At 37.6% G+C, this 25555-nt stretch overlaps 2 protein-coding genes across 2 annotated transcripts; both read right to left on the bottom strand.

Annotated features, from left to right (window-relative positions):
* Positions 1-3328: 3328 nt before the first annotated feature.
* Positions 3329-21419, bottom strand: LOC130438521 (BTB/POZ domain-containing protein KCTD8-like). The gene is made up of 2 exons (XM_056770459.1): positions 21309-21419; positions 3329-6188 (listed from the first exon to the last, which is right to left on the bottom strand). Exons 1-2 carry the CDS (start codon positions 21355-21357, stop codon positions 5662-5664), a joined length of 576 nt encoding a protein of 191 aa, XP_056626437.1. The 5' UTR covers positions 21358-21419; the 3' UTR covers positions 3329-5661.
* A 1497-nt stretch (positions 21420-22916) lies between these two features.
* Positions 22917-24191, bottom strand: kctd8 (potassium channel tetramerization domain containing 8). The gene has a single exon (XM_056770458.1). It carries the CDS (start codon positions 23757-23759, stop codon positions 22917-22919), a length of 843 nt encoding a protein of 280 aa, XP_056626436.1. The 5' UTR covers positions 23760-24191.
* Between the last annotated feature and the right edge of the window lie 1364 nt (positions 24192-25555).

The following is a 25555-nucleotide window of genomic DNA, read 5'->3' as shown; positions in this document are numbered from 1 at the left end:
CACACGGTCATTGAGGATGGCAGGAGGTAGAGACAGTCATGAAAACACTATTACAATATTATTTTCATCTTAGTTTGACGATTTGTTTTAAAACAATTATATCATCACATAAATATATAATAAAAGCAAACCGAAGCACGTTTTATTCCACCGGTAGTTCAAGCTCACCGTGAAGTTACAGCCAGCATGGCATAATAAAAGTCTCAACAAGTAAACACTCAGAATCACAATGAATATAAAAGTATTTTAATTTCAGAAACCCCAAGTTTTGTAAACCACTGTGAGCACTGCAGTTTTTTTCTATTTATGTTACCGATTATAAAAAACGATCATTCACTGCTGTTCTGACGTTTTGACACTTTGAAAAAGCCATTTTGCCGAAACGTCGGTCTACCTTAGGTTAAGGGTTTGGGGTAGGCGTTAGTCTAGTAGTTTTTAAACAATACGACTAAATATTCTGGCACCAACATGAACCAATATTAAAACACACTACATTAACTGAACCAATCAAAATCCTCCGGAGGTTTGTACAGCCAACTTGCAGCTAAAGTTCCACCCACTTGCGGCTAAACCGCTAAACTAGCGGCCATGTTTGCAACATGTCTCCGGGGCTCTCATTAATTCCTTGGTGTTTCGAGTCAGATTCGTGTGCATGGCCTGTTGGTTTTGACTAAATCCTTGGTGTTTCAAGTCTAACAAAACCCTTACCCTAACCAACACACTTACCTAACTCAAACCATCTCACTTCCCAAACTTGGTTGCGTGATGACGTCAGACGTCAGACTCGAGACACCAAAGATTTAGTGAGAGCCTGTCTTCCGGGCAGTTAGGGCAGTTAAAAACAACATTTAAAAACTGTTTTGATGGTTCCTCTAAACAAAATGCACGTAATGTTCCTTTAGATACTATGCTTGCGCAAAGCTGCGCTACGGCGGCCATATTGAACGTTGTGTTCCTCCCTGTTCATTTCAATGGGAATGACGCATCATGCTTATATTAATATATTTGGATTAGAATGTTTTCACATAATTTCACAGCACAAAATATAAAACAAAGTTTGTTCTGTGAGTTTGAGTAAAAAATACAGTATTGGTGCTCTTTATTGTGTCGTCTGTGTGTTAAGAAAGGGGAAATGGGGGGAAATTAATGCCGGATAATATGCTGGATTTTGTAACTTAATGGTTTTAAGGGTGAGATGGGGACCGTTTGCTTTCCTAAAGCAAAACTATACCATTTTTCAGCATCCACGGAAGCCAGAAAAAGGCCACGACAGGTAGCAAACGGTTTGATGGTTTTCGTGTAGAGTTTTTGAGGTCGTGAGCTGAGATTGATGGGGTTTGAGTGCTTCGTAATTGCAGTTGTCATTTCTCTCTGTACCGTAGTCAAGCGTGACAAGCAGCGAGCTTTTAACACGAGATACTGATGTCCCCCGCCCCCTATCCCTCGGACCACGGCTTTCTCAAACAGGTGTAGAAAAGCCACTTACTCCAAAGTTGCCATGGAGATCACAGGTACAATGTGACTCATTTTTCATCTTTTGTTCTATATTCAAATGTATTTAAATGTTCCCTCTTGTCATGTATGCGTCGTGCACGTATAACATCAAGTGCTTTTCTTTTTGTGAAGAAGAGAGAGGAAAAGATGAGCTTCTTCTCTTGCCATTTTTCAGAACAAATTCAAGTGTATCTGATCCTGCGCAGAGCGAGAGTGGCACTGCATGTTTGCATTTAGATAGTGCAGATAGCGCGCTCCTATAGGCGTCGAGTTCATGAAATGGGATGTAAAGTGAACATCATATTCATCCACTCAGTGGTTTGCATTAATGGAAGCGAAGGGTGCTCTCAGCCCTTCCAGGAATATTCTCCACACTCTTCAATCACAAATGGCAGACCCATGTGCATAACGTTTTCTAATTCGACTTTTTAATTTCCATTTAAAGAGCCTCTTTGTCCATTAAAACATCAAGCGAAACATCAGAATATAAAAATAATCAGAATTACTATTTTTAAATTTAAATTTGAGAAATAGCCGATGCATAATATTACCCATCAAAATTTGGACTGATTTATAAAACGTCTGATCTACATCTGAATCTTAGACTAGCTATAATAATACAATTGAATGTATTTTCTTTGTCACATTAGATGCCCATTTCATTTTTGTTCAACATCATGGTTTTAGGTTAAAATTGAAGTCAGTTTGCAAAGTGTACTCATCAATCTATCTTATGTCCAAATTTAAGATAGAACTTAAATTTCTAGTATAATCCATAGTAAATGATGTGTGTAAATAGTTTTGAATTAGCCAGTCGCACTGCGGAACCGCAATGAAACGGTTTGAAACATCACGCAACTACCCATCAAAAGATATTAAAAAATAAAGCGTTGTACAATTTTTCAACTTTTGCCTGAATAATATACCACTCAAATCAACCTGTACTGTAAATCTGAAGCTAAGAGCTTGAAGGAAAAGAACAATGACTCATTAAATCTCACATATAAGGTGAACATCATTTTGACTCCTACAGAATAAACCATGTTAGACCTGCTTCACTGATCCCGGGACTTAAACTGTGAACTCTTCCATTATGAGCATCATTTCAAACGTCTCATCCTATTACATCTCGCTACGGTGAAAATCCTACAATGACCAAGTAAAGACTCGCCACCCTTGAGAATGGATAAGACTCGGAGTAATAATGTTTATGAGGACTTACCAGCCATCTGAGGCATCAGCTATGCCAAGAAGTCTTTGTTGATGGAATATTCCAGATAAAGCCAGTGTGATACTCTGTAAACTGGATTAGATGCTTCACCCAGCTCTTAAGGATTTGGCTGAACTGTTATACCATCTTGGTCTAGAAACACAGAATTTAAATACAATATATTCTATATAATGCCAAATGATTGTAAATATAAGTGTAGGGAACAGACATATTGGTTACATTTCCCAAACAACTTACAGTTTGGATGATGGAGCAAAGCTAACTAAAATAATATATTAAACACTTTAAAACTCACAAGATCATTTGTAGTCTTGTTTACCTGAAAGCATGTGGAGCAGGTGTAGAGGGGTCCTTCAAAAAGGCTGACCTTGATAATGCCTGATTTTAAAAATGTCTTTATAATCGGACTTCAGTAAAAAATCGTTCCTTTAAATGTTTTGAACAATACATTCAGCATTTCCTAAAACACATCTGTACTGTATTCTGACTACTGTATTATTTATTATTATTAACTTTTCAGTCATCGTTAAAGTAAATACACACAAAATAACACAATTTACGAGTGTAAATGAAATTAAAGACCACATAGATTGCCCATCATGACACTTTTATTTGAGGACATTGAGAAAAACTAATAAATAACAACAAATGTCTTTACAAATTCTGGTTTCACAGTACATGAAGTCATGATTTAAACCCATTCAACATGTTTCTAGACTAACAGAGTCAGCTGGGCCTTGTGCTTTTCAAACCTGTGTTCTGGGATCGAGACGTCACATCTCAAACCAGAATTTATAGAATAATGTGCTTTAAACGTGCGTAAAAACGTGCATATACATCTGGATGGCTACCATCTACTTACTTCTCAAATTCGTTACTTTGTAAAGATGAAAATGCATCACTGACATTATTGACTTCTGACATTTAAGCCAATAGATCCTTCCAGAGATGACGAGGAACGACATTTTGGAATAGTTGTTGGTATTTTCCTTATAAAATCTTGGCTCGTCTGTGTTGAGCAGACGCAAGATTTCTCATTACAGATCTATTCTGGAGACCAAACAGGGTCCTGTGAAACCCGTTGTCTTGAACCTACAACAAACCTTCTGGGGAACGCTTTATAGTGAAAAATTTCCTGTTTTTATTTCTTTTGTTAGATTCAAAATAACCTGATAATATTACGATTTACTCCATAAATTGACACAAAAGACTGCTTATTGACAGCACACATGAACACAAACCACTTTAAAAATGAAATCCACTTAACAAAATGTCCCAAAAATCTGCCATGTATAGCCAGGGAACAATTTCAGGCGCCATCCAGAAGAAAACACATCCAGAAAAAAACATTTAACACTGAAATCAATGGGAATTCGATGTTCAAATGGCCTATTACACAAATCCAGTTTATTAATTTAAACTTGCTTTGTCATATAATACCGTGTACCGTATCTCTGTTGATTTACAAATCTGATCTGATGTAAAACACATGATTGCAGAACTCATTCTAATTTAATCTCAGCAAATATATAGCTATGTTTTTCTATTCATGTTGTCAAAAGAAACAGATAAGACATTTCACCTAAATCATACGCTGCAGCTAAACATGGCTTTCATTCTCATTCTGTACACAAACCGTTTGGTTATTTATGAGAAATTTATGAGCTCTTCTTGTACAGAATTTCTGTATTCATGTACAGAAATGACAGCCACATCCTCGCCGAGTGTACTGAACCAAACTGAATGACAGTCGGAACAACAATATATTTTAATATCATCTCTCTGCTGTAGTTGCTCCCATCAGACCTGCCGTATAAAAAATAAACTCATACAGTGTGTTACAGAGACAACATGCCGTTTCAAAACAGTAGCCATACTAGTATAACCAAACCGTGGTGTACTGAATGAAGATTCTGTCAATGGCACTTTACCAATAAAATCCTGGATATTAATACTTCTCCATCCCTTTTATCTCTTGTGTTAACAAAAACGATACAAATGTCTTTTTGCCATCTACAAGTCTTGTTTAAAGACACAAATGTACTTGTATCACTGTCAATCGACACGGGTGACTCCTGTATTCTGAGAGATGAGTCATCATACTTTGTTATCTCTCTGTATCTTATTTATGGTTTACTTTTAAAAACCAATAACAGACCCACATGAATTAAAAGGCATAGTTCACTTAATGTGGGGCTGAACTAAGTGAAGAGGAGATCGACAATTCTTATATTCAAAACAGCGGGATGGATCTCAATGAAATTGTCTTTTTTTTAAGTCGATGTACATTTTATTTTTTTGATTCTTATCTTTTTATCTTTTTTAGACAGGACAGTGGACTGACAAGAAGGGGTAGAGAGAATGAAGGGATTGGCACATGACCCAGACCAAAGTTGAAACCCAAAGACCATAACAGCACTTCATAGTTTGAGAACGACATACTCCCCTTTGTGTAGCAGCGCTGGCCCAAAATGGGTTATAAGACACAAATGGAGACACGACAGAGTCAATAATTAAGAAGTTTTCTAAGATATACACTTAAGGATCTCATTCTAAATAAATAGTTGAAAACATAATTCGTCAAGAACCAAGAAAGGTTGAGAACCCCTGCTGTAGATTCAAGTGAACACATTGGGGATTCACTTCGGCTCGGACACCAAAGACGGTGGAATCAGTTCAAGAGTATATACACGATCTCTGGACAGCGGAGCGGTATATTTGAGTTCTTTTTCCAATTTCTTCACTTTCTTCTAAAGTAAATAAATTGCCCTGTCAATCTTCACAATTCTCCACAAACAAAATGAAATATTTAGTTAGGTCGATTCCCATACTCCCAGTCTCAACATTTTTTCTAATAGTTGGTTATAAAGTTCTGGTTATCAATGTGTATCAAGGCCTTCAAGGGTTCACTAAACAAACATCATTTTTGAAAAAAATTATAGACCGTACTTCTGAAGCAGTTCAGACTGCCACTGGCGCTTGCGCTCTGGGAACGCCTGGGGGATCTTGATCTTTCGGAAATCTTGGATACACTGTTTCATTTCTTCCTCGGGGCTGGGCCTCTCCAGTGTCTTCCTGCGGGTCAGACCGCTCCCCCCGCTTTCCCGCATACCCACCCCGCTGGTGAGGGACTGGAAGAGCTCGCTGTTCCTCCTCTTATCCGGTAACTCCATCCACTGAACCGAGGAGCCTTTCTTAGACGGTCGACCCAGAGTGAGAGTGCTTGGAGGACGGGACACAGAATGCAGGGCTCCGCACGGGGCTCTTGTACCTCCAACGACCTCGCCGCGTGAAACTAAGATGGGTTCGTGGTCCTGGGGCGAAGTGGCTTCAGAATGGGTCTCAGAGCTGGAGGTGGAGAGCTCATTGAGCGATGCTCCGCTCTCACTGGCCTTGTCCAGCAGTTTCTCAGACTTGGGTTCGTCGCGATCAAGCTTAGGAGATGCTGACTTGCAGGCAGGCCCTGGAACACAGAAAGCAAAACTTAGCTATACGACATTACAAACTTCTGGATGAAATGTTGGTCTTTGCCATGTGCGAAACATCACAATAGTTTTGTCTCTTTTCACTCATTGGCTGCAATTCTACAGATTTAAGCTATTTTTTTAATTGAAGTAATAAATAAACTAATGGCTCTGCTCCAAAATTTGCCGTCTTGCTGTTTAGTGCCTAACTTGACAGCTGGCAGCTTACTAGGAAGCATACTAACTGGAAAGAAACCTCCGGAAAATGACCGTAGGCCGATAAAATGCTGCTCATAAACAAGTCGATGCAGTAATACAGACACAATAAAGCTTTTGAATTGAATAATTACTGCATTAAATGCACAAAAAGGCATTTCATCAAATTATTTTTTATTAAAGCTTTTCAGTATTTAATAAAAAAAACAATCTCACGGAACACTGCTTACAAAAGTTACTTCATGATCCCACAGAAAAGCCATTTTAAGCTGAATGGTTAAATAAAAACTTAAGAAGAACCTTTCTTTATAACAAAAGGTTAAAGTGGAAAAAGCTTTTTTAGATTATAAAAAGAAAGAAATGGTTCATACATGAATCCAAAAATGGTTAGGCATCGCTGTAAACAATTTTTTGTAACATTTATTTTAAAAAGTATTTTTCTAGGTGGCTTATTGTATACATTATTTGATTTAATCTTTGTATAAATTTGTACATTTTAATAAAAAACTGATTTTGTGCCACAGATGATGTGGGGTCTTGTCTTCCTTAAAAACGTCTATTTTTGCACAATACACATCGTTCAAATCATTCAAAATCGCAACTTTATAAAATAGTAATGTTCTCCTATAAGATCAGTTTGTTCGCTTGCATCCAATGCAGAGTTAACAGACAACATAATAAAGCCACCGCTCCAAAACAAACACGTCAAACATTCAATTAGAACAAAGTTCTGTCTCACAACATAAACACAACAGACCGACATCATCTAAACTCTTATCTGTAATCTCTCTATTAGCGGATAATGATGAAAGAATACAGTTTTGCAGAGAAACGGGAGGCAGCTGTAATTTCTCGCTTCAGCAGCTCTCTTAATGTGATCCAGAGGAGCTGCTAATTGGTGATTAAATGTGGATATGCAGACGTACAGAGAGTCCATCGCTCTCTCTTCAGGACACAGATCATTTGAGCGGGTCCTCTGGGACTCTGGCATCTGACCGCTGGTCAGACCACTTTCTAGTGTAATTGTATGGATGTTTTGGAGCCGTCTGTAACCATGGCACGATGATATGAACAACCAAACAACCAGACGCAAATACTGGTTTGGAAAAACCTCATTTGCGCACTGATTTTCACAGAAGCATGTGTGATCTTCACGCAGTAAATTATACAGCAGTTTATCCATTATACGAGGTCAAGAGATGTCACACGCAGCTGTCGAGAGCTGTGTGACTTTGTTAAACCTATAACAGATGTTGGCTCTACACTTCCCTGCCGTTCTGAATCAACATTAGTGCCGTTTAAAGGCTCGATACCTTCAGGAACGTCCTTCGGATCTGGTCATTCCAGATTAAACTGGCTGCTAAAGTCATTCCAGTGATTCGGTGCTTGAGAAATGAATATTTAGTCATGGTGATTTGCTCATAAAGTGGAAGAAATTGTGGCGGTCTCCTAAACTCATTCCTGTCGCACATAACAGTAATAACTATCAGCGCTTCCAGCAAATGAGCCGCCCGGGCTAATGAACGGCTTAAAAAAACACGCTCGGGAAACAATTACACATGTCGTAGATTATTTCTTACCGCTACCTCACACATTTGCAGTACAAAGAAATGCAGCCACGGCTTTCATGCCTTTGAGTAAATGCACACCAAACCGTCTTGAGTTTAATGAATGCAAAAGAACACATGAATGATGGTGTGAGGTGTGCCGGCTCTACAGGCATAAAAATCCCACCATAAAACATCTCCAAACCAGCCGACGAGCGTTGACGTATGGAGGTCAGACTGATAAATCAGGAAGTGAAGATAGAATGCTAAAGCCTCGGTTCAATTTATAGTTCACGGGTCTGTCTGAAATCAGTCTAGATCATTTCAAACGTGTAGAAAGATATGACCTGTCCCTTTTTAAGCATAAAGACTGTATGTTGTCAACAAGTTAGTGTTGCTAGATGGATTCAATTTGGTGAAGACATTGAGATCCATCGAGATTAACAATCCATGTACCATTGAAATTTATTCAACTGCTAACAAAGCACAATCATTTTGTATTCATTTGACAACATTTGCCAAATATCCCATTTGTGTCTGTGTCTGGATATACTACCTGTACATATATTTTGTCTATGCTTGAATATGTAAAGTATTTATTTTTACGATATATAAAAATGTATATCATTGCTGTCCTTCTGGAACATCATTTGATGAAATTTGCTGTTTTTCAGGAAATGAAAGAAAATACTTTTTCAATGTTGCTGTCATGTCAAAGTTGACAAGCACTTTTTAATACTTTTTATTGGTTAGACATTTGCAAAACCAAGTGATGAGTGTTTTTAAGGTGACTAATAATAATGTTTATGAACAAAAATAACGAAATATGAAGATGTAATGTTTCAGAAGGACAGCAGCAATATATAAGATCTATATAGACCACTTTGGATGATGTAAAAAAGGCGTTTTGGCACTGCACAAATGTTTAAACAAAATACAGCCAACAGAACATTTATAACCAAATCAAAATGTTAAAAAAAAATTAAACTCTTTATGTAAGAAATACCAATAAAATAAAAAGTGAAAAAATGGATGTTCTTCTGAACCGATGTTACATATTGCAAAGTGGTCTATATAGATTTTTTGGTGTCTGTCATCTACGCTCTGAAAAATTATTCAAAAAAGAAAATATTATTTCGAAAAGATCTCATTAATGCGTTCATTAATTCCTTTCACTGTTTCACAACAACGAAATGCATTTGATAGTAATATTTACAGCAAATGTCATTTCTGTGTTACTCGTGTCACGTAATTGAATTAGTAAAATCAGAAAAAATGACTATTGTCAACATATTTTGTTAAACACCCATCATCTTTCACTGGTTGGACAATGTTGCTGTGTCTATGTTCGTGTAGAGTCTTCTCTAAAGTTTTATGACCATCTTCTCTCCAGAGGTTCCAGAGCCCCCTTTGTTATCGGTACGCATTTAAAACCATATCACCTCCTCCCCCATCTGATGCTAGCCAGAAGAACTTCTCTGACGTCAAATTAATATCTTCGGGAGGATGACCATGTGGCTCTACAAAGGATCTGACATCCCTAAAACGCCCAACAAAAATTCTTATTATGTGCCACAAACAAAGTGCTCCATGTGTATATATCTATTGTTCTTTTCTCTCTGTGTAACATTAACCTGCTTTCACCTATGCAGATATATTAGTTGGGTTACAACTTGCTTATATTCAAGCCTGCTGAATAATGGTTTTAATGTATATGGATATGGCATTCCCTTCATGAAGTTAAATATCGACCAAGAAAAGCACACCCTCTCTTCTTCTACTTCATCTAAAAACATCTCTTGGATCACTCGTCAGACCCGACAGAGCGGTCCTTGGAGCTGGACTTTGTCGCTTTGTCTCAACCTGGGACACCTGGCAGCGGCCTTACTTTCATGGAACTTTGATAAACATCATCTGAACTTTCTTCCCACGCTGATCTGGGCGGTTGCCTTGCACACTGAGAAAATGCGATGTATTCTGGTCAGATTTTATCAAGTCGAGCCCGTTTTAAAGCTTTAAAACGTGACTGTTTTACTGATGTTAGGAACTTAAACCGTTATAATTGCTATGCTGTCTCTCTCCCTCAAACCCTCTCTCTCATTCTTCTGTATTATGTGTCGTGTCTATATATGTCTAAGTCTAATCAGGGGCGGGCTGGGAGTAAAAACTGGCCCTGGATTTCTTCGGCAGGAGCGGCCCACAAAACCCAGCTCGCAACACAACATAACACAACAACACACTGTTGCACAAAAATGTATAAATGTAAATGTTTTCTAAGACCTTTCATGCCACCTCGCAAAGTAAATAAAACATTAAACATAAAAGTCTAAGCAACAATTAGAAATCAAAATGACATAAAAGCCTGCCTAAACATTTCAATGTAATGTAAGGTAATGTAGTTAAACTGACCATGACACCAAGACTTTGCTAACAAATGTTATTTTACATTGGTTATAAAGTCCAAGATCAACATTATATAAGTCTTAAAAAGTTAGCGTTTTGTAAATCGAGAAAAGAGAAAATATTCACTCATTGGAATTAATACGTAAGTAGCTTACTTTAAAGCTTAATAAAAAAAGTTCTGCCTCCTTCAATTTGTTTGAATGAAAGTACTGTCTTCTTTAGTTTGATTGAGAGTTTACTTGGTCTCCCTGTCTTTATTTAATTTGATTGGTCAATCTCTTTACGTTGATGAGGGGTTGTTACCGCTGGTGCACTAAACCACTGGGAGACAGAAATAACAACAGCTAAATAAAGCAAAATAAAACAATTATTGTTCCTATTTCTTTATATCCCCACAGTGGGCCGGCCCACATTGATCAACAGCTCACCGGGAAAACTCTTATGCGCTGTTGGCCTGTAAAAACTAATTTTTTATATATTTGGAAAAACCGGACCGGCTCACATTTTAAAAAATGGTCCGCGGCCCCTCTGGCATTTGCCAGAATTGCCAGATGGCCAATCCGCCTATGGGCCTAATTGTTTGTACACTTAGAGTTAGTTTAATAATAGTTTATCAAGAAATTTGGAAGAATGCTTATAATCAAACAGATCATGCCCCCCATTGTAGGAAACATTACTTTATCATTTTGTTTGTTCTGTTGAACAAAAAAATAGACATTTTAAGGATGTTGGACAGCAAACATTTCTGGGGCACTTTTCCTACTATGGAAGTCAATGGGGGGCAAAATCTGTCTGGTTTTAAGCATTCTTCCAAATATCTTTCTCTGTGTTCTTCAGAACAAAGAAATGTATACAAATTTGTAACAACTCGAAGGAGAGTAAATAATGAACGATTTTTTTTAGTGAAGTATCCCTTTAATGTCCTTGTGAACGGGAAGTTGCAATCGTTTTTATTTCCGTATTTTGATGCATTTCCCGGCTTTGTTATTTCTAATGAGAAAAATAGTGGGTGTGGCTTTTCGTCTGTAACTGGCAGCAGACTGACAGTTGAAGGGGAGGAGTTAACGGATGCTCCGCCAAAGCCGTCTAAGATGCGTCATTTAGGATGGATTGTCATTTCAGGAAGGAATCTATCTAAAGATTATGAGGGCACACAAATTTTAAGAAGAGAATGAGCCAAATTAATTAACTATTTACAACAATGAATGCTGCAATATTTCATGAAAAAATAGGCATTGTTATTTTTATATTTCACTGGGACTTTAAGGTATGTATCTCTTTTGAACAAATACACATACACATATCTTACATATTTACAAAGTATACAAACAGACGAAATGCCAGCAGTTTTATTCTAATGTGTGTAAAAGCACACAGATTAAGGTTGGATAATGACTTCAGAAAATGTTAATTATCATCCCAGCTGTCAGAACACTGTTGGCAGAGGAGCACAGGATTATCCATCATTCCTCTTCGGTGAAATAAAGATCAATTCATTCCAGCAGACCAAAACAGGGTTAGAAAGCTCAGGGTGAGGACATTCTGTGCTCATATTCAGATTTTAAAAAAGAGAGTCATAGTGAAGTTGAGCGAGAGCTCAATAATAGAAAATAGGTCCTATTTTAATTTTGTTTCGATTTGATTCCAAGGACAGCAAGCTAAGTTTCAGCATTTGCTGTTGAAAGACTGCAGGAATGAAATTCCACCCGTCCCGTGTGTCTCTGTTTAGCATTTCTCCGCAGTGCCAAGCTGCCACAACTGAACGCACCCTGACCTTTGCCTGGAGAGAAATGGATTATTGGAATGAGAGAAAAAAGGCAAGCCGAACACAATGCTGATATAATTGACATGCAGAAGGAATAGAAGAGGACTGAAGAGAGGCAAAATCTGATAGGGAATTCAATACATCCATAAAGCCACGGGGGAAACTCAAGATTACAGGAGTCTAGCCGTCAGCTGGCAGGCCAAGCATCAGGGCATGAGAACTACAGCAAATGACCTTCGCGAGCGGGTTACAAGTAAAATATTTGGCGGGTAATGCAAAAGATTGATGTAGATTGTGAGATAATCGTGATTACCATGATAAAAAGATGCAATTACTGCTGTGCAGGAGTATTGGAGTGTTTATCTTGATGACATTGTGAAACTGACACTAGGACCTGAGACAAAATACATGTTTATTAAGGTTTCATGAAATAACCTTTTCTATATTATAATACTATATATTTCTTTATTATGTCTATGTATGAATTATATTTTAGGTGTGTGTGTATGCATATATATATAAATATATACTGTATATGATAATCTATCTATATACACCATAAACACAATATATAAATGATAATCAGCCACGGCTCTGTAACCTGTGCAGAGAAAACAGCAGACGTGCCCATGTGCTTCAGTATCTCTGGGGTCCTAGAAATAATAAGCATCAAAACCGTGTAAACATATTGTGTTTCACCATATAATCACACCCGTAGACATCTCCATCGTCTCTCCACTCGAGCTCTCATTTTCTCTTGCAACCCTCAGCGGAGAGAAGCGTTTATTTCTGATGAGATATTTGGGTTGACACAGATGTCCGTGATTAACGCTTCTCGCTTCCATCCGCCGAGCTGGAACAAACTGTAAATGATACATCTATGCTGTTTTCACTTCCTTTCTATTACAAACTTTATTCAAGGCTCTGTTACACTTAGTATAAAAAAGGTACAAAAAGTTGTTTTCTATCAAAAAGTTATTATCATGTTTGTGTAAAACGTTTAATAGGTAAATTTTTAATATTTTTCGTATCATGTGTTCATATTAACATAAAATGTAGAAACAGAGAACAGCTTCTCTATAAAGGCAACTTCAAATCAGTAACATCACAGTTACCTTTGCACACTAGCTTGTGGTAAAATGCTCCAACCGCACAGTTTATCATCAACATTTGCTTCACACATTCTCGTGTGATTTTCTGTGAACTCTGCTGTTGAGCTGAAGCATCTCTCAATAATGGGCTTCCTTTGGATTCTCTGTTTTGTGTTGATCAATCAATCCACTTTCTTATTGGGTAAGTCTTTTTAATGAAATACCATCCGTTTGCACTGATCACTTTAATAATGTTAACCTATTTTCTTTCTCAATAGGAAATAAACCGGTGTTGTACAAAACATTCTGCTTAAAACTGGAATTAACCGGTTTCAAAGATTCTCTAAAAAGGTGAAAGAAATGAAGAGCTTTATTAATGAAATAAAGAAAAAACTTTGTATAATCTGCATTTTAAAGACGTAAATGTAGATCCAAATTATGCATAGTAGTAAAAACCATGTTTTATTTGATCTTGATGGTGTTTTCCATCAATCGCTGTGTTTTATGATGGCAGTGATTCTGTCAACCTGGCTAAAACAACTAAATCTCCAGAGCCAAGCACTCCAAAAACAGGTAATATTACCAAATCAAATAATAACATGTAAAGTTTTAAATATTTCTTAAATAAACCCTATGTTAATCATTCAGTTTCCGAAAAGAGTCTGGTGACAGAAAAACTCAAATCAAATGAGCCAAGCACTGAAAATAACGTCAGGTAATATTACCATAGAGAATACATTCATTATTAATCATCATAATTATTATGATTCTTTATATATGTATTGTAACAGAATTTTTTTACCTTCAACTAAACGTATATATTAATAAACACTATTTTTACAGAACGCCTACTTTTCATAAGAATCCTAAAATGAGGTAAATGCTATTATACTCAAAACGAGCATAATAATAATAATAATACAAATTTAGGCAGAATTTTGAGCTGAAGGATCATCTCTTAAAGGCAGACTTACACACTAAAAATAAACAAATATTTTTTTCACTATCATGTGTTAAGTATTTTGCAATGTCTGTGTTTTATGATGGCAGTGATTCTGTCAACCTGTATAAAACAACCAAATCTCCAAAGCCAAGCACTCCAAAAACAGGTAATATTGCCAAATCAAATAATAACATGTAAAGTTTTAAATATTTCTTAAATAAACCCTATGTTAATCATTCAGTTTCCGAAAAGAGTCTGGTGACAGAAAAACTCAAAACAAATGAGCCAAGCACTGAAAATAATGTCAGGTAATATTACCATAGAGAATACATTCATTATTAATCATCATAATTATTATGATTCTTTATATATGTATTGTAACAGAATTTTTTTACCTTCAACTAAACGTATATATTAATAAACACTATTTTTACAGAACGCCTACTTTTCATAAGAATCCTAAAATGAGGTAAATGCTATTATATTCAAAACGAGCATAATAATAATAATAATAATACAAATTTAGGCAGAATTTTGAGCTGAAGGATCATCTCTTAAAGGCAGACTTACACACTAAAAATAAACAAATATTTTTTTCACTATCATGTGTTAAGTATTTTGCAATGTCTGTGTCTTATGATGGCAGTGCCTCTGTAGACTTGGTAACAACAATTAAACCAACAACCAAACCAAAAACCAAGCACTTGGTTCCTGAAAGTAAGCCTCCAAAGCCAAACTCAGAGGAATCAGGTAATATTACCAAAACAAACTAAATCACCTTTGAAGTAAATTGTTATAAAATGTCTTAACCTGTTGACAAACACTTTGTCCTTCAGTTCCAGAGAAAAGCCCAAGGACAGAAAAACACAAATCCAGTGAGCATAGCTATGATAATAATCACAGGTAATATTACCATACAAAAATAGCACTTATCTTTTTACTAAACTTATTTACACACTGTATTTAAACACATTCGGTTCTTCTCTTGACTTGACAGAACAGAAACTGTTTTATTTTCTCTCAAAACTAAATAAATACATATATAGCTTTTAAGTTAAATTGTGACTAAATAATGTTGAAAATATGTTTGGGAGTTCCAACAATTGTTTCATCCTAAACTAATAGTTTTATTCTGTATTTTACAGAAGGCGTACCAATACACACGGATGCAGATATGAATTATGATTTATTTCTTATGAATTAAATTATAGCCAATACATAAAAATGATACAAAGATTGTGTAAATATGCTATTAAACAGTTTTCTTATATTTAACTATTTTACTTATATACATATAATAATTCGGTACTTTCTTGACAAAGATACAGTATAGTGGTGCCATGTACAGAAACTCAGATAATATAGTGAAAAAACTACAGTACATATTTGTATATTGCCTGTAAGATAAACTACAGCCTGCAGCAGTCAGATAACAGTCATGTCACTGCTGCATCTAAACCTGGGAGAAAATATTATTTTGTGAAGTTTACAGCAGTAATTTATTATGTCCCACAGACAAATATTCTATTATATTTTCCACTTAAATAATTTTGATAGTTGCTGGAGTGGACACTGATTAGAGCTCATCGTGAAGACCGAGCACGTCTCACAGAAGACAGCGTTTCTTTCTTTTCCTAAATGACTTCACCGTAACACATTTATTTCTTCGTAGAAGCTTTCTACCTTTTATTCAGTGGACAGAAATCCAAGCGTTTTTTCTTATCTCTCTTCTGTTAATTACAACCGGGGGGAGTGCTCACCTGCTTTATAAGTCTTCTCCTTATTATTTTATTCATAGGGTTTTGCTTTTTAATGGAAAACGATAGTGTGATGTGGGAAAGTTTAATAGATCAGAGATCAGGACATGACGAAGATGTCTCCATCCACACAACAGCTTTACGGTGAACTGTGTCCTTACCCTGATTCACCGCGGTACACGTACAACGTCGAGTATGATTTTGTGGGAAATGTCATTTGACTTCAACACACGTAAAGATAAGTAGGTAAAGCACCCTGCAATTTTGTTTCAGAGGCGGTGTGTATTTTTCTTTACTCGTAGCACATATACAGAAAACGCAACCTGACAAATCTCTTTAAACTGACTCTCATCTGAACAATGTAATACTATCTCCCACAAAAGCTTAAGAGCATCAGGCTGCGGAAATATCACAACCCAGTTCAGAAGAATGATTACAAACGCTCACATTGAGAAAAAAACAGATTTTTGGGATAGTGGGAGAACGATTAATTTTACAGCACAATGTTCTTTTCAGGCCATGTACGCCCTTTCTATAGAGGAAGCGGCACAATTGTACACCTGCAGGGCAACATTAGCTTATCATCCGCTCTTCTGTCACACCGCTCCTCCTGTTCCTTTAAATCTTTTTTGTCACTTTGAATATTCTTATTAACCCTGAGGAATCCAGAGTTTTCTAAAGTTCACCAGAGGATGGAGGAAACTTTGTGATTAAAAGCATCTTTTCTGAAAGTCATAGATAAAACTGACAGTATCGGATTTTTAAGCTTCAGTTTAAATAAACACAAATAAAGTCACCAAGTGTTAGTTTTTACTGAAACTATTGTTGGTTTAAAGGGAATGGTTCTTAAAGGGGTCATGTGGCGGAAATACGTGTTTTTCTGTGTCTTTGGTGTGTTATAAGTTGCCCATGCATGTATCAGAAAAGTAAAATTGCAAAAATTTAAGTGTCGTAACAAAAGATGCATTCTATCTAAAAGCCAATGCTCACGCAGACATGCCTGAAACGCAAGTAAGGTGGGCGGTCTTGTAAATGTAATTGTACCGTCGCCGGCGCAGCCTAATGTTCCGAATATGGTAAGAGGCGTTACATTTTTGTCCAGTATTCGACCAATCACTACGCACTAGTGACCTGGCCAATCATAGCACAACTCACTTTTCAGAGCGATGAGCTTTGTAAAATATCAGCGCGTTTTAGAGAGCAAAGAGGAGATACAAACATGCAGGGTATGTGAAAATACAGCGTTTTTTAACCTTAAATCGTGTATACACATAGTACAACATCTAAAGCAAACGATAATATTCGTTTAAGGTGAGTCAAATAATCCCTTTAAAGGAATATATTCAGTATGTGTTAACAATAAAGCAACCCAGTCTCACAGCAGGACTTGAATTCCCCCTTTAATCGTGTCAGTCAGCATATATACAGAACGCTTGTGTATATATACCTTTAAATATTTATGAACTGATTTCACAGGAAAATTTCACATATTTCACGAGGTGGCTATAAGAAAGCCCTTACCCCAAAATCACAGGCACAAAGGCTAATTTTGGCAAAACGGACTGTCAAAGCACTTATTAAGGCTCTCCCTAACCCTGCCCCCTAAACCTCACGTCACAGGGACAAAGTCAAAACGTACAAATGAGATGTGCCATCACGTAAAATAGGTAGGAATTCCCATCGGATTGCGTTGATTTATGTTTATACATAAAGATCCATCGAATTAAAATACATAAGGTTGAACGTCGTGCTAAGTGACACAAAAGAAGTTCTGCCTAGTGACACGAAAAAGGGGGAAATTTGTGTCAACGAACTATGTCACGAATTTGTAATCATTAGCTAACAATTAACCACATACATTTACAACTTTTTTTAATCTTTGCTATTGTTAGTTAATTTGAGTATAATTGTTTGGTGTTCATGTTCCTTGTGCACCAATTAATATTAACAGATCCATAAGATCAAATATCAATTAGGAATTATACAAAAAGTGAATAAAATGTACAATTTTTTTTTTTACATGAACTATGATTCGATTTTTTTTGGCGTTACTTCATATTAAAACTGAAAACATAACTTGCCTCCCTATCGCCATCTCTGTTTAAAACATAAAATTGCAGGTTACTTTACTTCCTCTTATTGCTACCAAAAACTTTTATGGAATGAGGGTTACACAGATGCTACACATACCCTCACTAGAGCCTTTATTTGTATTTTCTCGGCTTCTTGATTCTTTTTCAGACACACAAAAGCACGAAACCGAGTACACAATAACTCAGACCGACACAATATGTGACTAATATCGTTCTGATTATGCATTGATGGAGCTATTAATCTCTTTGGTATGGGGCTTTGAGTTTGTTATCCTCTGTTATTTTCACAGTGCGAATTCACGCTCAAGTAATTTTGTGACTGTAATCTCTCATTCTCAGCAGTCGTTTGTTTACGTGACGAAACCTTTCGAGCACAATGACAGAACATCATCAGTGTTTACACATCACATCCACCCTGAGCTCTGAAGAGACAAATGAGCGACTGTAATCGAGCTACGCTTAGCTCATCTCTCCCTCTAATGACGTTATATTACATGCCTGTAAATCAAGACAGACGCTGAGAGAACTGTGACAAAATGTGAATCAAAGGATTGTAAAAGTTTACACAATATATTTTCACATCAACTCATTTGACTGATTATTTTATGCCAATGTAGCTAAGCGTTACATCAGTTTATATATGTTGAATATGTGAACCGATTTGTATAAATATTCATGCGGGTCTGATCTATAAACCCGACCTTGATCTGTCCTTTCTGCAGTGTCCTGCTTTATATACGATAACACAGACAGACGTTGATCTAACCACCTCATCACATTGTTTTGAGTTTGAGTTCAATATAAAAAGGCCCTGCGGAAGACTGGTTAACTTCTAGAAGCAGCTCGACTTTGTAAACACACAATGAAAATTACAACGGTCTCCTCTATTTTCCTAAAAACAAACATCCGTCACAATCCATCGCAGCTTGTTTAGTCAGACTGAAGAGCCTAACAATAACGGAACATCAAAGAGGAAGATGAAACGAGACAAAGCTATTTTCCTGTGAACTTTTGTTTCGCTCGAGAGCACCAGCGGAGTTCATCAGAAGAATGACTGATTCTACATCCGCCGTGCCAGACGTTTGGAGGACGAAGGGATCGACGTCAGGTGTGACAGAGATTTATTTTGAGTTCTTTGCGTGTCAAGACCATCGTGCCTTTCCAATCATAGGTTTGATTTGTCCGGCAAGAACCTTCAGACACATTCACATAAACCCGCAGTCAAAACCACAGAGAGAAACACACATTCACAACATACTGACAGGTGAACTCTGGCTTTAGCATATATCAAACCATATAGATCGACAACATAATACCAGTGGGAATCCACAGAAAGCGTGAAACAAAACATCTTATAAAAATATACTATTTCAACTCGCAAAAATCACTAAAGAAATCACAGACTTCTTCATCTTCACATGACCTCCACTAAATAAACTGCTCTTGAATTCTCTGGGCACATCGCCAACAGACAGTGTTGTTCACATGGCTAACTCTCATTAACCGGATTGACTTCCAGTCACTTTGTCAATGAAAATCAATGCGTGTGAATGCCCCTTCAGGGCAGTGAGGGGATTCTTATGTTAACTTGTGAATATTGTACAGTACACCCCTTAGGCGTGTTGAGACTCGTCTGTGGCTTTCCTCAAAGCATCCATAGCTGTGATTATCATCCTGTCAGAGATTAGATGAGGAAGCAGTGAGGATTCATCTGCGGGCAGACACACGTCACACTGAGCTTTAATGACGAGCCTGTCGCCGGCACGGCTATAGTCAGCTTTAATGGAACCGACACAAAAACACACATTCAGATTCTCACACACACCACAGTCTGCAATATAAACTGACCATATGTAAGGTGGGGGGAGAGAGAGAGAGAGAGAGAGAGAGAGAAGAGAGAGAGGAGAGAGAAGAGAGTGAGGGGAGAGAGAGAAGAGAGTGAGGGGAGAGGGAGGGAGAGAGAGAGAGAGAGAGAGAAGAGAAGAGAGAGAGAGGGGAGAAGGGGGGAGAGAGAGAGAGAGAGAGAGAGAGAGAGAGGGACAGAGAGAGAGAGAGAGAGAGAGAGAGAGAGAGGGAGGGACAGAGAGAGAGAGAGAGAGAGAGAGAGTGAGAGAGAGGGAGGGACAGAGAGAGAGAGAGAGAGAGAGAGTGAGAGAGAGGGAGGGACAGAGAGAGAGAGAGAGAGAGAGAGACAGAGAGACAGAGAGAGAGAGAGAGAGAGAGAGAGAGAGAGAGAGAGAGAGAGAGAGAGAGAGAGAGAGAGAGAGAGAGAGAGAGAGAGAGAGAGAGAGAGAGAGAGAGAGAGAGAGAGAGAGAGAGAGAGAGGGAGGGACAGAGAGAGAAGAGAAGAGAAGAGAAGAGAAGAGAGAGAGAGAGAGAGAGAGAGAGGGGAGGAGAGAGATAGAGGGGGACAGAGGGAGAGAGAGAGAAAGAGAGAAAAAATAAAATATTAAGAAAAGAGTAAAATATAGAGAGCACTGCAAATAACAAATTCTTAATGCGTTTCAAATAAGACAAGTTGTTTTGTTAAAATACCTAAAGCCAACGCAAGTAAACAAAACAAATTGAAGTAAAGGGACATTTTAGAGGATCTATCAAAAGATAATAATATGTAGAAAAATAATACTTATTTACCCTCATCATCGAAACGTGTATATAACTGCTGGTGAATACAAAAGAAGATATTTTGAGAAATGTTTGAGTGGTTTTGTTTGCATCATAGAAGTCAATGGGGTCGTTTGGTTACCAATGTTCTAAATCTTCTAATATCTCTTTTGTTCTTTGTTTTGCAAAAGAAACTCATTCAGATTTGAAATGACACATGCACTGAGAAAAACAACTAGTAGGATTAACTTATTTTTTCTGAATTTCCGTAATGTTTGCACACAGTTTTCAATAACACAATTTTAAGTACATCCTACTAGTTGTTTTTTCCATGATGGGGTGAATAAACGAAGACAGAATTTGCTTTTTGGCATAACATTTTATATACTGCACATGTGTTTTGTCTTTGATTTTCTCCCCATTTGTTCTATATATGAACAAGCAAATAAAAAAATGTCATATATACTACCCAATGTTATATATATACCCCAATACTTTTACATAACATTTTATGCATAGCCAAATCGATTTAAAATGCTACATATGCTAATAAAGTACTTCACGGTTTTAAAAACACGAAAGTATGAACACTACACACAGTCATAGAGAATCATAGACAAACACGCACACACACACAAACACACATGCATACACTATCTGCAGTATGCAGTGGGTGGATTAGCTTTTGAAGTTTTATTACCTTTCTCAAGTCTACCAAAGTGAGATTTTCTCCCGCTACTTTTGTCCATCTGTCTTTTCTTATCACCATGTTTCCACACTTCTCTACCTGTTCACCCAGCTGCGGCTTATCTCAGCTTAAACACACAAGTGCACAAACACCGCTTGAACACGCTGAAATGTAAAAAAAGGTTTTGAGGGGCATACATATTTAATGTTAAGTTTTAAAATCACAAATCAATCACATCAGCTAGCGGTTTGGACCAACCACAATACCATCAGCCCAGTAAAAAGCCGCACGCTGCAATGCATTATGGGTGACAAGTCTAATGCTGTCAGATGAGGCCTGCAGTGGATTAGTGCCTGTCAGTAACGCTTAAGAATGACAAAACAGAGACGGCCAATAAAAATCAACGGATAAACGATGAGCCCCAAATCTCATTGGCTATTATGGAAGCTTTGATCTACTGGGCTTCTTTGTGATTGGGTAGAATCGGTGCGTGGGATTATGGTGTGTAGTATCTTTCCTCAATTCAGTTTTGGGAGGCCTGAGGCACACGATGTCCCAGTTATGACACACATTACATGGACTGCAGTCAATTACAGCATCAAAGTCTGCACATATCGAAGTGTGAGTGAGTTTAAAGTGAACCTACTATAGGAATGATGTAAGAAACTGTTCTAAAAGATGGAAAGTAGAATAGATCGGTTTCCCAACCAGGGGGTCGCCAAACATACTTGATTTCAATTATAGATAACATCAACAAAACTGTTGTAAAAACATTAAAGAATATATTTTTTTCGCTGAAAAAATATTTAAAAGCCACATGTTAATGCAATGTTGAATTAAACCTATAAGAAATTAAATTAAGAAATTAAATTAAGAAATTAAATTAAACGTAAGAAATCGATTGGTTTGCGATGTAAAAAGTATTTTTGTCTCGAATTGACAAAACGGTGATAAAAAAACACACGTCATTTTTCGTAAGTTCAGAACTATTTCACGAGGTGGCCAATAAGTGCAAATTTGTATGATGTGAATCGTATTAAAATGTAAAATGATTCGAACAAAGCCATCATAAAGCAAAATGCAAATTTATGCGAATAATTATTCTGCTCTCAAATTAACTTTGCAGGAAAACACACGTAATAATTTGTTAGTTCATAACTATGTAACATGGTGGTCAATATGTATAAACTTGTGCGATGTAAAATTATTAGAACAATGCAATAATGAAGCACCGCCCCTAAACTTAACGTCAATGGTGCAAAATCTGATCATTCTAAAACTGATCGTTCACAAATAGGATTGTAGGAATTCATATGAATTATTTACGAATCGCCATGAATGTGTTATCAAACCTTTTCTCAAATTCAAGGTACTTCTTCAACACTGAATCTTATTCGCACTTTGTTTCTATTTTACTTGTGTGCAGTCAGCAGAGAGTGAAATTCTCTTCAAACAATCTCTCATTGCAAATTCGTATCTCAATAGAATACAATGTGTGCATAAAATGAAGTGCAAACATTTGAAACATATGACACCGTTCCTTCAGTAAAGGCTGGGAAGCACTGCAGTAGGTGAAAAGGAAATTAGAAAGCAGATCAGGTAGGACTGTGAGAGGTGGCATCACTTACTAAAGAAGATGTACTCCGTGTAGCTGCTCCAGATTTTGTCATCTCTGTACTGGTTAACAAAAGCAGCAGTTCCTGTAGAGTTGCAGGCCACCATCTGAAACCCGGCTTCGCTCAGCCTATCGAACGCTTGCTCCAGGTAGGTGAACTTCAGGTAGAACCGTGAGGTGTATTTCTCCGGAGGACGGTCTGGATCTCGACTCTCATTGAGAGTGTCCCCGAACACCTCCTTTGCTAGAGCTATACGGCCGCACACCATGATCCGTGCCACGCGCCGAAACTTAGCATCTGCTTGGTTATCCCTCACCATTGTATACGATCCCCGGTAACCAATGGTAATGAACCCTGACCTCTTGTCCAGGGCATAGGAGGACGTGGCGTGATGGGTGGCACTGTTTCCGGTTCGAGTCACCAACTCGCTACTCTGGGAACTTTCCTCGATGTCGCTTTGGCAGCCTTCGTCATTTAGCGACCCCTGCTTGGCTACACGTGGCCCTAGAAGCCTCAGCAGTTCCCCCAATTGGAAGTGTTCGGCCTCGCGCTGCAGACGCTCTCGCTCCGGGAAGTGTTCGGGGAGCACCAGCTGGCGGTCCCTCAGGAAGTCCAGAACGTATCGAAACAAGAAGCCGTCGCGGTCGATGAAATAGCGCCCACGGCTGTCGCGGGGCAGTTCCTGCGGGGTGTAGCGGGTGAACATGGTGTGGAGAGTGGTGTCAGGCACGCTGACCAAGGTGGAACGCTTGGTGACGTACACCTGGCCACCGACGTTGAGTTCCACGATCTCCGGGTACGGGCTGGACACCTCACTGATGGGGAGTACAATTTCCTTCATGGCCATGGTCCAAACGCGAACACGTGACGGGACGGAAGAAATGAGGCGGGTTTGGAAACAGGGCAAAAAGCTCCAAAAGAAGAAAAGAAGGAATCCACAGATGTCCAGAAAGATGGAGTGACTGATGTCAGTCAAGGCTTCATTGCCAAAAAGATATTAAAGTTTGAGAGAGGACTACATCGCTGCTAGAGGATGAGAGAGAGAGAAAGAGAGAAAACGAGAAAGAGAGAAGAGAAAGAAAGAAAGAAAGAAAAGAGAGGAGTCAAGTTTCCTCACCGGCAGCTCCTCTGCTCATGAAGAGAGATGCGGAGTACAATGTGGAGAATGGAGATACTGAGAGGGAGAGAGAGAGAGAGAGAGAGAGAGAGAGAGAGAGAGAGAGAAAGGGAGGAAGGTAAAGAGGAGGAACACCACACAGAGGCTCACATCATTTGTCGAAGGTCTGAGGGAAGCCACAGTGACATCATATGCAAAATAAGAAGAGGAGTGGAGGTGTAGCCACATGTCACTGCCTTTTAAAAAGACAGTGACGCATTAATTTACACACGACATGATCAGGTGCATTAAATGAATTCTGTAAAATGTAAAGTAATATGATTAAACTATGAACAAGGATGTTTATTAATCCAGAAGAGAATGAGAATACAAATATGCTTTTTTGTAGAAATGTTATGAGTCGTGTAGTATAATCATCTCTCTAAATGACTTTATTGTGTAATTGACTTGGACTCTGTCTGCGTGTCGTGGCATACTGCATAATGAACAGGCACGCAATGTGATTGTCTCGTGGGAATAAACACAGATTATCTGTAATTCTCACATTATCTCTGCCAAACCATTAAAACCAAGAGAGAGGGAGGGGGAGTCAGGGAGAGGGAGAGAAAAGAGGTAAAACATTACAATAATATTCCTGTAGACTATAGCTCTACCTAGAGGCCATATTCATTACATTAATATTCAGGATAAAAGAAGTACTTAATAAATACTCAAACCAAATTGAAAGGGTTGATGTGCATAAGTAAATAAATATGTAGCAAAGGTGAGTAGAACATATATTTATTAAACTAAAAAGATAGAAAATAATCTTAAAATAGAGAAAAGATATTTCGTAGCAGTAACAAAAATCTTGATCAAATTACCTCGTAGAGAGCATATGTATTTGGTTAGTTAATAAATAAACCGCATATGCATGGTGTGAAGGCAAAAAAATTGAAAACAAACCGTTAAAAATATATTATTTATATATTTATTTAAAGAAAAGCAGATATTTATTCTTCATGGTTAGGTTTTTTCTACATTTTTGCCGTCACAACGTGGGATTTTTTTTTATTTGGTTGCTAAATATCTTTAAAAAATTATCTTTGGTGGGCATTACTAAGATGCTTTTACACACCGAGATGCATTTTAATCCTTTTGATGAGGATGCTGCAAAATTTGCATGTTTTAAAAGATTCATTCTTTCAAGACATGCAAATTTTGCTGCAACTTCATCAGAAGGATGAAAGTTATTCCAGCTACAAGATGATATTTCTAAAGGACAGCGCTAAAAAAGGCTTTTCAGAAGAATGGATTGATGATAATATCAATACATCACTATTTATCACTGTCATTCTAGGTACATCGTCCTACCTGGGACACAATTGGCATCCACAGGGGATAACCTAAACCGCAACGACTGTTGTTGCTTTATGATAATCATCTGCTCCAAACGCTAAAATGAGTAATTACTCTGAGCCTGAGAACTGAAGCCTCTAAGAGTCCAAATTCCCCCAGTTGTTGAATGGACTGATTGATCAACTGTT

The sequence above is a fragment of the Triplophysa dalaica genome, chromosome 16, assembly GCF_015846415.1.
Source record: "Triplophysa dalaica isolate WHDGS20190420 chromosome 16, ASM1584641v1, whole genome shotgun sequence".
NCBI lineage: Eukaryota > Metazoa > Chordata > Actinopteri > Cypriniformes > Nemacheilidae > Triplophysa > Triplophysa dalaica.
Note: the sequence above shows the minus strand (reverse complement) of the source record. Positions and strands in the feature narration are given on the sequence as shown.

What these genes read in the sequence shown, in the direction of transcription:
- kctd8 (XM_056770458.1), bottom strand. Translation starts at nt 23,759, where the DNA reads ATGGCCATGAAGGAAATTGTACTCCCCATCAGTGAGGTGTCCAGCCCG.
- LOC130438521 (XM_056770459.1), bottom strand. Translation starts at nt 21,357, where the DNA reads ATGGACAAAAGTAGCGGGAGAAAATCTCACTTTGGTAGACTTGAGAAA. An exon ending in CTTTGGTAGACTTGAGAAAG is followed by an intron (nt 6,189 to 21,308) that starts GTAATAAAACTT and finishes TCTGTGTTCCAG; the next exon opens with GGCCTGCCTGCAAGTCAGCA.